The 14342-nt window shown below is 41.3% G+C and overlaps 1 protein-coding gene across 1 annotated transcript; it reads right to left on the reverse strand.

The window, feature by feature from the left end:
- Positions 1-856: 856 nt before the first annotated feature.
- Positions 857-4750, reverse strand: LOC133830288 (probable folate-biopterin transporter 6). Its single transcript, XM_062260226.1, has 4 exons — positions 3878-4750; positions 3679-3777; positions 1884-2054; positions 857-1777 (listed from the first exon to the last, which is right to left on the reverse strand). The coding sequence occupies exons 1-4, from the start codon at positions 4562-4564 to the stop codon at positions 1160-1162; spliced, it is 1575 nt and encodes a 524-aa protein (XP_062116210.1). The 5' UTR covers positions 4565-4750; the 3' UTR covers positions 857-1159.
- Between the last annotated feature and the right edge of the window lie 9592 nt (positions 4751-14342).

The following is a 14342-nucleotide window of genomic DNA, read 5'->3' on the forward strand; positions in this document are numbered from 1 at the left end:
CTCGGCAGACGATCGACAGTTGAGTACATGACCAAGCATCAACTCATGAATTGAATTAAGTAACCAGTGCATAAGAAAGTGATCGAATCTTTGCCAGTTGAGATAATCAGGATTTGGAACGAGAGTACCTGTGATCGTAGGCGGCGGCGGAGTGATGGTGCCGAGAAGATATCCTTCCAGATTGTATGCACGAACGGCGGCGAGAACTAGAGTGCGCCAGTAGGAATAATTGTTGCGATCGAGACGGAGATTCAACGGAAGGAGGTGATTGTTTGGAAGTGCGACCGGATCTGGAGCGATCGACGGTGGAGCTTGAACTTGATTAGCGTCAGCTGCTTCGGAGTTGTTTGTTCCAGCGGAGGCCATGATCGTATGGCTCTTGATACCATATAAGAGATCTACGTAAAGAAAAGCAAGAATGCAAGAATTGATGAAATGAATTTGTTAAGCTCAGCTTGAATACTGAAGCTTACGAGTATATATAGAGATTGAGCTGGTTAGTTACAGGTATAGCTGTACAAGCTGCATGGACAGTACAACTTAACAGAAAATAAAGAGAGAGACTCAAAGTCGTTGTAACTAACTTATAACAGCCTATATGGTTAGCCTTGGCCTGTAATGATTCTAACAGATTCTTTACTGTGTCATTATCCAAACGGAAATAGTAGTCAGTAGGAAGGTACAAACTACAAAACAAAAGGCAGGGAGAAAATACTGCTAAATGCCAAGCAAAACAAAAGCAAACGAAAGTTTAATAATAACTCCAAAACAAAGAATGAACTGTTTCCACGTTAGGTTATAATTTGCCAACAAATTTAAATAAATTAAAAAATAAAACATGGAAGGTAAAAAAAAGTGATGAAAAAAGTTCAAATGAATTAAAAAGAATGAGAATTTTTTTTTTAAACAATGAAAGGGTAACAATATTACAAGATTTTTTACCAGGAAAAAGAAATAATACAAGTGTATAATATTTCTCAGGTTTCCTACGATGTAATCGTATGGTACTGTGTAGTAGTAGACATAGATTAGCAGTACTATATTTTTTCTCATAAAAAAGAAGTCCTAAGTTTGAATCCTCTCCCAATGTCAAAAAAAAAAAAAAAAGTATGGTACTCTGCCAATCAAGTTTTATACACCCACCCTTGAAAAAAGCTACCTAATAAACTTGAGCTTTCTCAACATTGAGAGGAACTAGCTCTAGGTTCTTATCTTTTCCCTCATCATCATCAATGGTAATGGAGGTGGAATTATTGGTCAAAAGATCCGCAGGGATGATAGCCTCAGATTGGCCAGACTTGGGGACCAAAAATATCAAAGCCAGAGTCGAAAACCTCAAGACATTCCTAATTAGAACAACCAACCATAAGTTTGTGAAGTCATTCCTAGTGACATGAAACACGTGGAGCACCACTCCACCACCCCACTTTGAGGTTAAGGAGCCAAGGCTATCAATGCACATAAGTAGAGCAAAGAAGGTGCCTTCAATTCCCAAAGGGCAGAGGCGGCTGCTCAACACGATCATTGGCATCCATCGAATTCTGCTGACGATTCGAGAAACGCATTCCTCCATAACCACAAACAAGTAGTCTGGGATTCCAAAGGCCAAGTTCCACCTAAGGATGAACATAAGGTCCAACATTCCACACACACTATAGAGAAGTTGTGCCATGAAGAGTATGCTTCTGAAAGGGTAGTCCTTTAGATTCTTGTGGTAGATTAGTACTCCTACCATGGATGCCAATGCACCAATTGCATAAATGATCCCCACAAACTCCTTTTTGATGAATAATAAATTAAGGGCTATGGTTAGTGTGAGGATTGAGGATTATATATATACATGTAGTTTGTAAGATGTTCAAGCATTGTGTAGTGTATTGTACCTGAGAGAAAGCAGGACCAGCTTTGGGGTCAGTGTACCAATAAAAATGGCCTTCATGAGTACTAAAACTGAGAGCCAAGGATAGGAACATGTACAATGATGGCTTCCACACTTGAGGAAATTTGATTGTTTTGTACATGCCCCTCAATGCCAATCCTAACTTTTCTGTTGACTGAAAATAAATATCAAATCTGTAAGTGATAGTATAGATTAGTGCTGTGCTGTTCGCACATAATAATATGTGTATAATGCTCTTGATCAAAAAAACCTCATCTCTTCTAGACTAGACTAGACAGATTGGAGAGGAATAACACAGACATTATAAGTTGGGTTTTCTACCTACATAAACACTTGTTTTAAGATAATGTATTTGTGCCAATACGTTTTTTGTTTTGTTTCATTACAGCTCATTTTTTGAATGTCTACAATTGGTACATTATCTAAGTATATCTAGAAAAACGAATATAATTGCAATTAAAATAAAAATGGGTATAAATAAAATACAATTTCAAATCAAAATTTTCTATATTTAGTTACGAAGCACCATCTTACTTTATTTTTATTTATTTTTGTGTAGTTATAAATAAAAAAAGATATAGGTAAAATGTCTGTGACTAACAATAGTATAAAACTCTCATAAGCAAATAACTAATAGAAAGGATCAGAACTATTTTAGTACTATGTTATTTATTTTGGAAACCAACTTACTACTGTTTAATTAATATTATTTTAATACTTTGTATGTGGTGAATCAGTTAAAAATTATATGTTTTTACTAATTTTAGTAAATATTTTTATTCATAAAAATTAGTAAAATGATACGCTTTTGAACTATTCGATTATACACAATATATTAAAATAGTGTTTACATTAAATTAGTTCCAAATAAACATCAAAATACTACATATAATCTCATAACATAATGTCACGAGCTTCCCTGACCCAAGCAATTAACTGTTCACGAGCTTCCCTGACCCAAGCAATTAAATTAACTGTTCGGTTCCTTAGAACTATATTCTATAATTATTTTGATCATTTATGCATAGCCAATAGCTACCCTAGTTAAATCAAACATATACATATTATTATTATTATTATTATTATTATTATTATTATTATTAGTAGTAGGGATAATTGTGGCATAAGTACCCAATATTTGGGTTTTGTACGCGGCATAGACTCAATGTTTATTTTTAGTGACAAAAATACCCAAAGTTAGTAAAACTGTAATTCCGTCAGTCTCCTCCATTAGACTCCGTTAAGCAGACACGTGTCATATTTTTATTGGTCCAAATCATAATTATTTTTAAACATTGAGTACTTATGCCGCGTACAAAACCCAAACATTGGGTACTTATGCCGCAAATATCCCTAATATATTATTGAGTTTGACCAATCACGAAGTGACACGTGTTGGTCCAGTCATCACGAAACAGAACCTAACGGAAAAGGCTGACGGAATTACAATTTTACTGACTTTGGCTACTTTTGCTACTAAAAATAAACATTGGGTGTATGTCGCATGCTTATGATCCTTATTATTATCTTAAGATAACAGTTATTATTATTCGCTGACATCTTGTCTTTTTCATACACTGTAGTCACGACTTAACAGCCATCATACCCAAAATCGACATTTCATATTTTATTTTATCAAATCTTAATTTATTAATGGGAAACCAATAACACTTCATCCCCTCAGTCCGTCTTCGTTGACCAAATTTAAAAAAAAAAATTAGCATTATTTTCTAAAACAGAAAATCGAATAATTAAGTTAAGATATGAAAATCACAGACCTTGTTTTCCTCAGAACGAGTCGTTGTTCTGTGTTCATATATAATGAAACCCAGAAAAACCAGTAAAGCCGGTGGAATAGCCAAAATCCCCAACGATACCTGCACCAGAACAACATTCACCATCATTAATAACCCACTAACCAATTTTCTTCACACGTAATGGTAATGGGAAAATGGGGTTTGGAGGTACCTAACCTACCTGGGGACCAAGATGGTGAACGAAAAACCCACTGGTGGAGTACCCAATCAAAGCTCCGGCGGAGGATGAAAACCCACAAAGGCTTTGCAAATCGGAAGCCAAAGAACGAATCTCGATGCTGTTCCTCGCTATACAAGCATCGATTGTCACGTCGGCTATGGCCACCGCTGCTGATAATCCGATCAGACAGCTCAAGGCCACGGCTGCGGACAGTTTACCGCCGAGTGCGACCATGGCGGCGGAGATTGTGCCTACGACGCCGGCGAGAATGAAGTAGGGACGGCGGCGGTATCCCTTGACGGGGAAGACGTCAGTCATGAGTCCCCAAATGGGTTTCATGATCCAAGGGATAGAGTAGAGACCGGTGTAGAGCTGGACTACGGAGGGTTGGATCTTCTGAACGTCTTTCCAGTAGTAATCGGAGACTACTTTGAAGAAAGAGCCGGAGAAGCCTTGGTTGAAGCCGTAGACGAGGATTACGCCGAAGACGAAGGTGGGGTTTAGTTGGGAGGAAAGCATTTGGAGCCATTGAAGAGGTTCGAGAATGAGTTTGAGTAATTTTTTTGATGAAGATTTAATAAAAGAGTGGTGGTGATGGGGGCTGTTGGTTTTGTTCGGCGGTGGTTCTGAAGGGTCGTCGCTGGTTTTCTCGACGAGTTTACTAGTTTCAGTGGAATCCATATCCATGGTTTTGGGAGATTTTAGAAGAAGAAGACGACGACGTAGATGGCCTTTTCTTCTTTCTTCTTCTACAGTCCATAAACGAAGAGTCAAAGCTTTATGTTCAATATTGAGTTGAGATCATAAAATATTTCTCATTTCTCACGCTCACGCTCAAGTAATTAGATATTATTAAACTATATTTATATATAAATAAGTAGAGCTTTAATATAAAATATAAATAAAAAATAAAAGTTTAGAGCACAAAAAGTAATAAATGAAGTTTAATACAGACTAATGAGAAAATAGATAAGGGATAAGATTCCCCGACAAAGACAAAAGGCTAAACAACAAAACCTTATGGCTGAAATAGTTATCTAAATATTGTCTCATGACTAATTTCATAGTCAGAGTCATATGTTGGGTCTTCATGAAGTGGGTTCCATCCTGTCGGTTCTTCATCCTCGTCACTGCCAACTGGAGGACAGGCGTCGTATTCTGTGTACATCACGTTCCATTCGTCCCCTGTGTAATGGAAGAGATAGGGGTCTTGCATATCTGCAGATTCAGCATATGGGTTTTGTGAATCTTCAAAGTAGTCATTTTTTTGCAAAACTACCCCTTCAGTATCGGTCAATTTGTACAGAGACGGATATTTTTGTTCTAGTGTTTCTTCGAGTTTGGTGACTTGATCTGCTTCATTTTTTGACAGATGGAAGGCTTCAAGGGCCCTTGTTATTTTGCAAGTATAGTCGGAAGAGAATGTCTCCCAAGGAGCATCGTCTTCTGGTTTGGGCCACAATTTCGGAGGTATAATCTGGTTTTTCTCAAACAGACTCTTTTGGATGTCCATGTACTCTTGGCCTCCAAGACCACATAATGGTTCATCTTTTGACCCGTAGACTTCAAATGTTGGATTGGTAACTATATTCTGTTCTGCATCGAGCTTGGCATTGATGCTAAGGAAGATAACAGTATAACAGTTCATTAGGCTGGCAACATTTGGGCCTGGTGGATAGATGAAAGTGTGCCTGTTATTTTGGACCTTTTTCCATTCTGCTGATAAGTCCTTTTTCCATTCTTCCAGTGGGACAAACCAGGACAAAATATCCATTTGGACTTGGTAGGCTGGCTTGAACCTTTCTTGGTCCAAGAATGATTTTATGGACGTGTGTAAGGCCATAGTTTGTACTTCAACAGCTATGGTGAAGACACTAGCCAGGTACCAGAAAAGGTGGGCTATCGGTTTTGGTGTGAAGATAGCATCTCGGAGAGGTAGGATTTGGGCAAATGGATACTTTGGATGGATTCCAAAGTCATTTTGTATGGAAGGTCCAAGCTTGGAGATCATGAGATTCTGGATGAAGATTGCTCTGTGGGTTGCTCTTTCTCTGGCTGATTTTTTGGATTTTTTTTTAAAGGATCTTCTTTGCATCCCGGGGAAAAGATTGGGTGTGTGTGATAGAAGAGGAAGAGGCCATCATGAATATGATTGGGATTATATGTGGTGATTTTTGGATGACAATGGGGATAGTTCTTGAGGCTAGATTTATAGCAGGAGGTGACCTGGATAAGAAATCAGCTACAGTATTGTTTTTGCCTTGAATGTGCTTAATATCAAAAGAGTAGTCGTCAAACCAAACTGCCAATCTCAACAGTTGGCCATTTGTCGTTTTGCTCTTTTTTAGGCTAAGCATTCCTTTTGACGCGGCAAAGTCTGTTTCTACCAAGAAATGGTGCCCTATCAGATGGAATTCAAATTTTGTGATGCCCATCTTTATCGCCAATAATTCTTTCAGGGTAGAGTGATAATGGAGCTGAGAATCTTTGAAGTGGCCACTCTTGTATCCACATATTTTTCTTTTCCCTGTCTTGTCTTGTTCAAGTAGGACCGCTCCCCAATACCGATCACTAGCATCTGTCTGTAGGATTCTTTTCCCATCAGAAGGAATCTGCAGAGGTGGCAGTGTCTGCATTATCTCTTTTAGCTTTTTGACTGCTACAGTTTGCTCCTGTGACCATGGTGGAGTCTGCTTTTTAAGCATGTCGCTGAGTGGTCTTGTCAGTTCCGAGAGTTGCGGGACAAAATCCCGTAAATAGTTTACAATCCCTAGGAACTGTTGTATTTGCACCTTTGTGAAGTCCTTTTCGGGAAATTTTAGCAACTCTTGGGCTATATGTGGTTGGGCTTCATATAGGCCTTTGACTAGCTTCATCCCCAGAAAGTCAATTTGGGCTTGTCCGATGATCATCTTCTTTTCAGATAGCATGACCCCATGGGCTTCTGTGAGAGATATGAACTGGGCCAGAAGATTTTGATGGGCTTGCTCATCTTGTGAGAAGAGCAATATGTCATCAATATAGATTAGGGCCTGATCTAGAATAGGGCCATAGATCTTAGTCATGGCCTTTTGGAACAGTGATGAAGCTGTTTTGAGTCCGAAGGGAAGGACAGTCCATTGATAATGGTGGTTCGGAATGCAGAAGGCCGTTTTGGGCCTATCTTCTTCTTTAATACCCAGCTGCCAAAACCCTACCTTGAGGTCAAATTTAGAAAAAATTTGGGCCTTCGACAGGCTCGCAAATAGAGAATTTTTATTTGGTAGGGGGAATTTGTCGTCTGCCAAAAATTCATTCAGAGGCTTATAATTGATGACCAGCCTCTGTTTTCCTCGGGCCTGTTCTGATCTCTTGTTGACGTAGAAAGCATGGCATGCCCATGAAGAGGTTGTTGGTTCGACCAGTCCTTATTGTTGTAGTTCTTTGCATTCCTCAGTTGCCATTTTCTGATGCTCTGGGTTCATACCTGGGTGGCTTGCCTTGGTAGGGTTAACATCTTCGTTGAGCTTAAATGGTAAACTGATGAAGAACTGATGATTTTTCCAAAGAGGGTGGTCACATTTCTGGAGGAATTCAGCATGATTTGTGGCACACGAGTTTTCTATGAGTCTTTGTTTGACTTTAGAGAATGGATCAGGAGGCATGAGAAAATAGTTTGGGATGGATTCCCATGGAGCAAAATGTTGTTTGTAACCAAGGCCACCAGGAAGAATTCTCAAACCCCTTTTCTTAGTGTAGACATCAAACCCAATGATTAAATCTTTTCCTGGTAATTTTGAACCAATTACTCTATGAATAATAGAGCATCCTGGGAAGAACTGTAATTTGATTGGTTTACTGATGAGCTCTGTGCAAAAGATGCTTCCGTTTGCAGCGTGGAAGTATTGCTTTTCTTTCCTCCAGTATTCTGGAGGGAGAACATCAGGGTTCATCATGGTGTATGATGCTCCTGTGTCGAAGAAGGCTGCTACTTTGACTGGCCGAGCATACTTTGTAGGGAGGATCTGCATAGAGATGATTGGCGATGGTTGTATTGTATTGATTGCTGCCATGTGGTAGAACTCATCTGGGGTCTTCTGCTGTTCGAACGCACAGAGGGATTCTGAATTGATCTCGTCATCAGTAGAGAAGATAGATTCCAGATCATTTTCTTCGAGCGATATGCCCGTTGTTTGTTGAATGTGGGTGATCAGTTTGGCGGTTTTCCCTTTGGGGCATTGTTTGGCATAATGTCCCTTTTCACCACAGATAAAACATCTGTCAGAATTTTTCCTGAAAGAGTGTTTCCTCCTTAGAAACTTGAAGGAGCGGCGTTCTTTTCCCCTTGAGGATTTAAAGGTCCTAAAGGTTTTAAACCTTTTGCTGTGTTTCCTTTTTTTTGGACGACAGGAACATGCTGATTCTGACTGGCATTTGATTCGCAGTCCCTTTTGGCTGCAAACCTTTCCAAGCTTCTTGGATTGTTTCATAAATTCTTGGATAAATTTATGCTGAGAGCACATCTTTTCCAACGCCTTTAGAACTAGTTGATAAATTTCTCCAATCGTGGCATCAGCTAAGGTTCTTCCTATTCCCGAGAGAAGTCTGAAGGTTTCTTCTCCTAGTGGTTCTAGTATGGAAGAGAGGAATGCCTGTTTTAGATTTGGGTCATCAATTCCGCCTATTTGGTAGAATCGTTGAGTCATCTTTTTGTAATGCTTTTCCAAATCTCTCTTATCCATTGAACAACACTTTAGTTTAAAGAATTCTGCGCGAAGTCTTTCAGTGACTTGAGCATCTTGTCCGCAGAACTCAATATACAGGTAGGTCAGGGCATTTGTGACAGATGGAAGTTGCAAGAACGTCATTTGCCTGTAATCGCCCAGACTTGTCCACCAATCTTGTAGGGTGCCTGTAAAACGGGAAACAAAGCTGAGGAGAATTGTTCCTGTCTGTGCTTCCGGTCTTTGTGATTCTAGGTTGAGCCATGCTTGAAACTCCTGGAATCTTTCGCGCCATCTTGATGGAGGGAGGTCATCTAAAGTAAAAGTTTGAAAATTTGAACCTTTGCTTTTCTGTTTTGGGGGAACATGTGGTGTTGTTGATTCATTTCCACTTTCGTCTTCGCTTGTGATAATTGGTTCGGTCTGTGAGTTTGATTCAGCTGGTTGTACCATCAGATGTGGAAATGTTTCATCGTCATCGCTAGACAAAGTTTTACTGGATAAGCTTCTGGAGTCACTCAGTATGGAATCCTCAGAAGTTGAGCTTATTTCCTCAGACCAGTCACTCGAAGAATTGTCTGAACTAGTCGAAGAACTTTGTCCCTCTGAGTCCGTTGAGTCTGTTTCACTATCTGTGATGTGGAGAGTGCTTGTATGGCGAATCATTTGTGACAAAGGGTTTGCGGCTGGATGAACCATAAGTTGTTTGGGTTCATCTGTCATTTGGCTCGGTGATTCTTTTTTCTTTCCCTTTTTTAACTTCTGTTGTTGGTTTTCATCAAGCATGCGCCTCAATCTTACAACAGAGTCTTCTTGTACAGATCTGGTAATAGGAAAAGGCTGAGAAGTTTTTGGTATTGTAGCAAACTTCCAAGGGACTGGCGTCATAGCTATCCTGAACGGGGACGAAGTTCCCAAGTAGCTGGTTGAAGGTGTCGTTGTTGGTTCTTGTTGGCAGAACCTGTTCTTGAGGGATTCATATTGGGTTTTGAGGCTCTTCATCTCAGCTTCTTTTGCTAGAAATACTGACATCGGAACTGAGTTTGCTTTGATGATAGCTAGAAGTTCTTCATGAGTTTGTTGGATCTTTGCAGTGAGTTTGTCAATGACAGTATTCTGGGATTGTTTTATTGCCGTCTCTATTCTGGTATTTTGTAACTCAACTTATTTCAAGACCTTGTTTTGGACAATCATGTTTTCTGATTGCCAATTGAGAACTTCTTCGGCCGGAGATATCTTTTTAAGAGTCCCGTCTGCATTTCTGGTTGTAGGGTTTTGAACTTTTGGTTGGTGAGAGACTGTTCCTTGGTCATCTTGCTTGTCAAACTTCTTAAGTGGAGGAAAATTTGACTTATAATCAGCAGTAGTCATCATACATACTTGTGGAATTTGTTGGAACTGATTTTGAGCAGGAAAAGCTTCGCCATGATGTTGCATCCACTTTGCCGCCTTTTTGTAGCATGGAAAAATGTTCTTTTGGGGAGCCGAAAGTGGAGGCTCTTGGGAGCCTGTGGGCGGAAGCTCAATGTTCCATCCAGTTGGTTCTGGAGGAGAGTCAGGTAAGCCTTTGGGAGTAGAATATTTGACTATATAGTCAAACTTTCCAAAGGGTTGGCCTAACAATCCTATTTCCTTTTCTCCTTGAATTAGCCGCTGCTTAAGTCGTTTTCCCGAGCTCAGACGTTGTTTTGGCTTTGGGAGGTCTTCTTCTGATCTTAGGCAACTTTTGCAGTCACAAACATCCCAATACTTATGTCCATCTGAAGATTCAAAAGCATAAATAGGACTGCCTTGAGAATCGAAAGACTGTATTTCCACATCAGCCAGTGTGACGGATGTCATCATATACTAGGTGGTAAAGCAACTGGGAGCCTTGGTTTGAGTTCTGTCAAAAATTATTTCGACAGAGCCATCTTCTCGTTTATGATAAGAGTCATACTTCATCCTATCCTACTGTACTAATAATAACTAAGATAATAATAATTTCATTATTGATACTCACGTATTTTAAATTTATAATTAATATAAAGTATTGCTAACCAATCTTGAGATGTTACATTATGTGGTGTTAGATACATTAAGGTATCAAATAGTAACACTCTAATAATTATAGGGCAATGCTAGTATGGGGTTTGGGTTTTACTCCTACGCATAACAATGTTGTTATTTTTCAACACGTGGAGAGTTTGTAACTCAATTTTTTTTATATGAGATTATTGTTGATTGACTTTTTCGCTGCCAACTTAATTTGAGAGATTAAATGACAAACAAAGAAAGACACAAGGTTTTACGTGGTTCAGGTTATAAAAGAACCATAGTCCACGAGTCTCTATTATTTAGTGAGCTTGAAGCTTGTAGTAGCGAGCTTCAATATTGCTTCTCAGGCAGTGTATATATTACACTGAGTATAGAGTTTCTCTCTCTGAAAAAATGAAAATTTTACAAGGAGATACCCCAGCCCTATTTATAGAGGTTGTGGTCTTTAATGTTAATCATCTGTCATTAATATCATCTTCCCCCCTTGGGGTATTAATGCTAAGTTAATACAAAAATGGTTGTGCTAAAAGAAAGGCTATGGTCCACACAGATTCTACGAGGTCCATTACAGAAAGTCACGCACCAACTTTATGGGGAACATACCTGAGGCTGTCAGATTGCAGCGCACGTTTGCCCGTGTCAGGCGGCGTTGTGGGAAATGTCGATTGTCGAATGTACGATCTCAACACCACAAATCAAGGCTTACTTAAAGTTTTCAAATGATCCTGCCACAGTGACTAATACCTGGCACCAAATCAGGTTTCGAAGACTGGAGTTCTCGACTTGGGGAATGCCGAATGAACACGGCATCTCGGGTCGTGACCTTACCTGGAGACATGCTCACCCCAAAGACATGACTCAGGGTGTGGTCTCACCTGAAGACATCCATGACTGGGAGACTAGCTCGAGACGTGGCCTCAACTGGAGACACCATCGCCCCAAGGACACAGCTCGGGACGTGGCCTCACCAGACTTCTCGGGGGAGCTCACCCTCCAAGAACTTAATGGTTCGTCGCTAATTACTCCTAATTTCCACGTGTCGGGAGGTGAAAACACGAACAACATTTGCCCCCAAAGTCTTCACTCGTCCTTGGGCAGTGGAGACTTAGACTGAGCAATTCATAAAGGTCACTTCACATTGTTGGGCCCATCAATCTATGCAATTAATGAGGAGTCCATTCCACTACTTAACATGTCAACTCCGTACCCTAAGTGTCCTTTCGCTCCATACCCAAGGCATACCCCTCCAACGCCAATGATCACGATCTGTGCCTTTTAGAATCTGACTATTGGATTGCTCTCGAGTGCCTACGTCGTAGGTAATCTAACGGTCGGGGTGGATTTGCTTCCCCCCAAATTCTAAGAGTATAAAACTCGAAAACCGCCTCTAAGCAAGCACTTTTACCATTCAAAATTCTCAGAATTCTTTCTTATCTCCCCACTTTCTAGTCCTTCAACTGTTTCTGAGTTTTCAACGATTCTGGACAACTGGCGTGAATCGTCTTACTTCTAGGGAAACCGCTGACGATATTTTTGAGTCAGGACTCGCCTTAGCACCTATATGTGCTTTATCTCAAGTAAGTGCTTACTTATTTGTGTTTAGTTTTGCATTTGCATCGGCCTTTATTGGTGGGTTCAATCGCATGCTTAGGAACGTCATTTTTGTGGCATTTGAGAAGTTGTCATCGGTTTTCATAAGTCTTTTTAGGTATATTTTGACATTAGAAACGATCAAAATGGCCCATGATAGGTCTGACGCAACTTTTGCGTTTCTGGACATTCAACCAGAATCTGGAAAATTCCCAGATTCCAGTAGGTTCATCATCTCTGGTGGTGTTCTCCAGCTTGATCCGAGGCTCCGAGGACACCCCAACCTGTTAGAAAAACTCTCCTCTTCCCTTCGAGTAGTAGTCTTAGAGTATTTCGTGTTTTGTCCATCTTTCATTCGGTCAAGATACTAAATACTTGGTTTTTGTCTCAGATGTCCGAGGAACTTCGACAGTTACACAAGTAGGGTTTCTATCTCTTTGACCAGGAAATCTCTGACATGGCCCGTGAACATGACACATCCGGGGACGGCACGAGGGAAGAAGTCTGAGAACCAGTCAGGGAGTTGGTTGTTCATGTTGATGGCCTAGTAGCAAAGAGGCCAGGGTCGTCGGACCACAGGGGGTTGACCGTGGAAGAAGTCAACTGAGCCCCGGTTCCACACCCCACTCAGACGTACGAGGGTGAAGGGTTTGAAGCAGAGGATTACCACACCCTGCTCCGACACCCCAAGGCCCTAGAGGCCATTATGAGGCACTTTGCGATCAGGGATAGGTGTCTCGTGCGTCTTTTTCGAAAATCCGAGCGGGCGCACCATAGTGTTAATGGCCTTGACGCCTGGAGCCAAGTCCACCTGATGGTCGGGGCCACCCTGCCCTTACACCATTACTTTGTGGACTTTCTGAAGTATGTGGGGATATTTCCCATCCAACTCTCCCCAACGCTTACAAGGTGCTCGCAGGGATCTATGTCTTGTACTGGAAGCGGAAATGGCCCGGACCTTCACCGGCATAAATTATGTACTTCTACAGCTTCCGCACCACCCCCAAGGAAAAAGTCCAACCGAGATGGGTACTATGCCCTGATAAATTATGTGGCCTCATCCCTCCACTACAAGGCTCCTCATCACAACGAGAACCATTATCGGGATTTCAAGGACGCATTTTTCTTCACAAACGGGTTTCTGATCCGTAACAACCCGACCCTGATCCTCGACTTCTCCAGGGTTGGTGAGAATCTTCCCGATCGTTTTCTTTTTCCTTTGCTTTCTGGATTATTTTGTGCTCTATGCTTAGTCATTTCTCTGAATAGGCTCCTTCCGTCAGACTCCTTATGTCCAACTTTTCGAGGACCATCTCAAGGAGTGAAATCCCTCTTTTAGCAAGATCTCAGCTTCCTAATGACGGAGGACAATCTCATTGGGTCGGGGCTTCTCAACGTGAGACAAAAGATCAGCAACCTCAAGCTGACTAAGTACCGTCGGTCCAAGAAGTATTGGGAGTTGGCGTCTCGGCATATCAATTACATTGATGGGCTTGGCCGGGAGATTTTTTCGGGATGCCAACTCCCGATACTTCTTGGACTGGCGGTACTTACTCAGCTCGAGTTTTCTGATCGAGCTTGCCCAGGAGATTTTGTACCAGCAGCTTGTGGAGGAGCGGCTGGAGACTATCCGGGCCACAGAGGTAGGCCGAGAAGCCTTAGAAGATCAGGAGCTTGAGGAAGAGCTTCAGGCGGGGATGGAGGTCTTTCATCTTGCCCTAGGTAAATCACCCCTTACTCTAAATTGTGCTTCCAAGGTAGGGGACAGGATAAGTCCTGAGCACGTTTGGGCCTCTCCCTCCCTTCTTCACTGTGGCCAGACCACGCATCGGCGCTGGACTTGGAAAGAGCTTCAGGGCTACTTAGACCTGATAGACGTGTACCTTCATCGCCCGAGGAGAAAGCTACCTCCTCGGGGCTTTGTACCCTTAGACCGAGTGACCTCTCTCAACTCTAATTGGTTCTGCCAATATGACACCAACTTGAGTTTTGAGACGGGAGATAGGATAAGACACCATCAATGCCTGCACCAAGACACAACTCATGGTGGGCTTCCGAGGAGCCTACATTGTTGTTTTACTTTATTTTGGAATCTGCACTAATCATCTATTTGTTCTTGCAAATCACATGGGGCT

Source organism: Humulus lupulus, chromosome 4 (assembly GCF_963169125.1).
Source record: "Humulus lupulus chromosome 4, drHumLupu1.1, whole genome shotgun sequence".
NCBI classification, from domain to species: domain Eukaryota; kingdom Viridiplantae; phylum Streptophyta; class Magnoliopsida; order Rosales; family Cannabaceae; genus Humulus; species Humulus lupulus.

Excerpts from the sequence above, each read along its gene's own strand:
- LOC133830288 (XM_062260226.1), bottom strand. The coding sequence starts at position 4,564 with ATGGATATGGATTCCACTGAAACTAGTAAACTCGTCGAGAAAACCAGC. Across the intron at positions 3,778-3,877 it reads TTCACCATCTTGGTCCCCAG|GTATCGTTGGGGATTTTGGC; the intron begins GTAGGTTAGGTA and ends GTTCTGGTGCAG. Across the intron at positions 1,778-1,883 it reads CTGGTCCTGCTTTCTCTCAG|GAGTTTGTGGGGATCATTTA; the intron begins GTACAATACACT and ends TTCATCAAAAAG.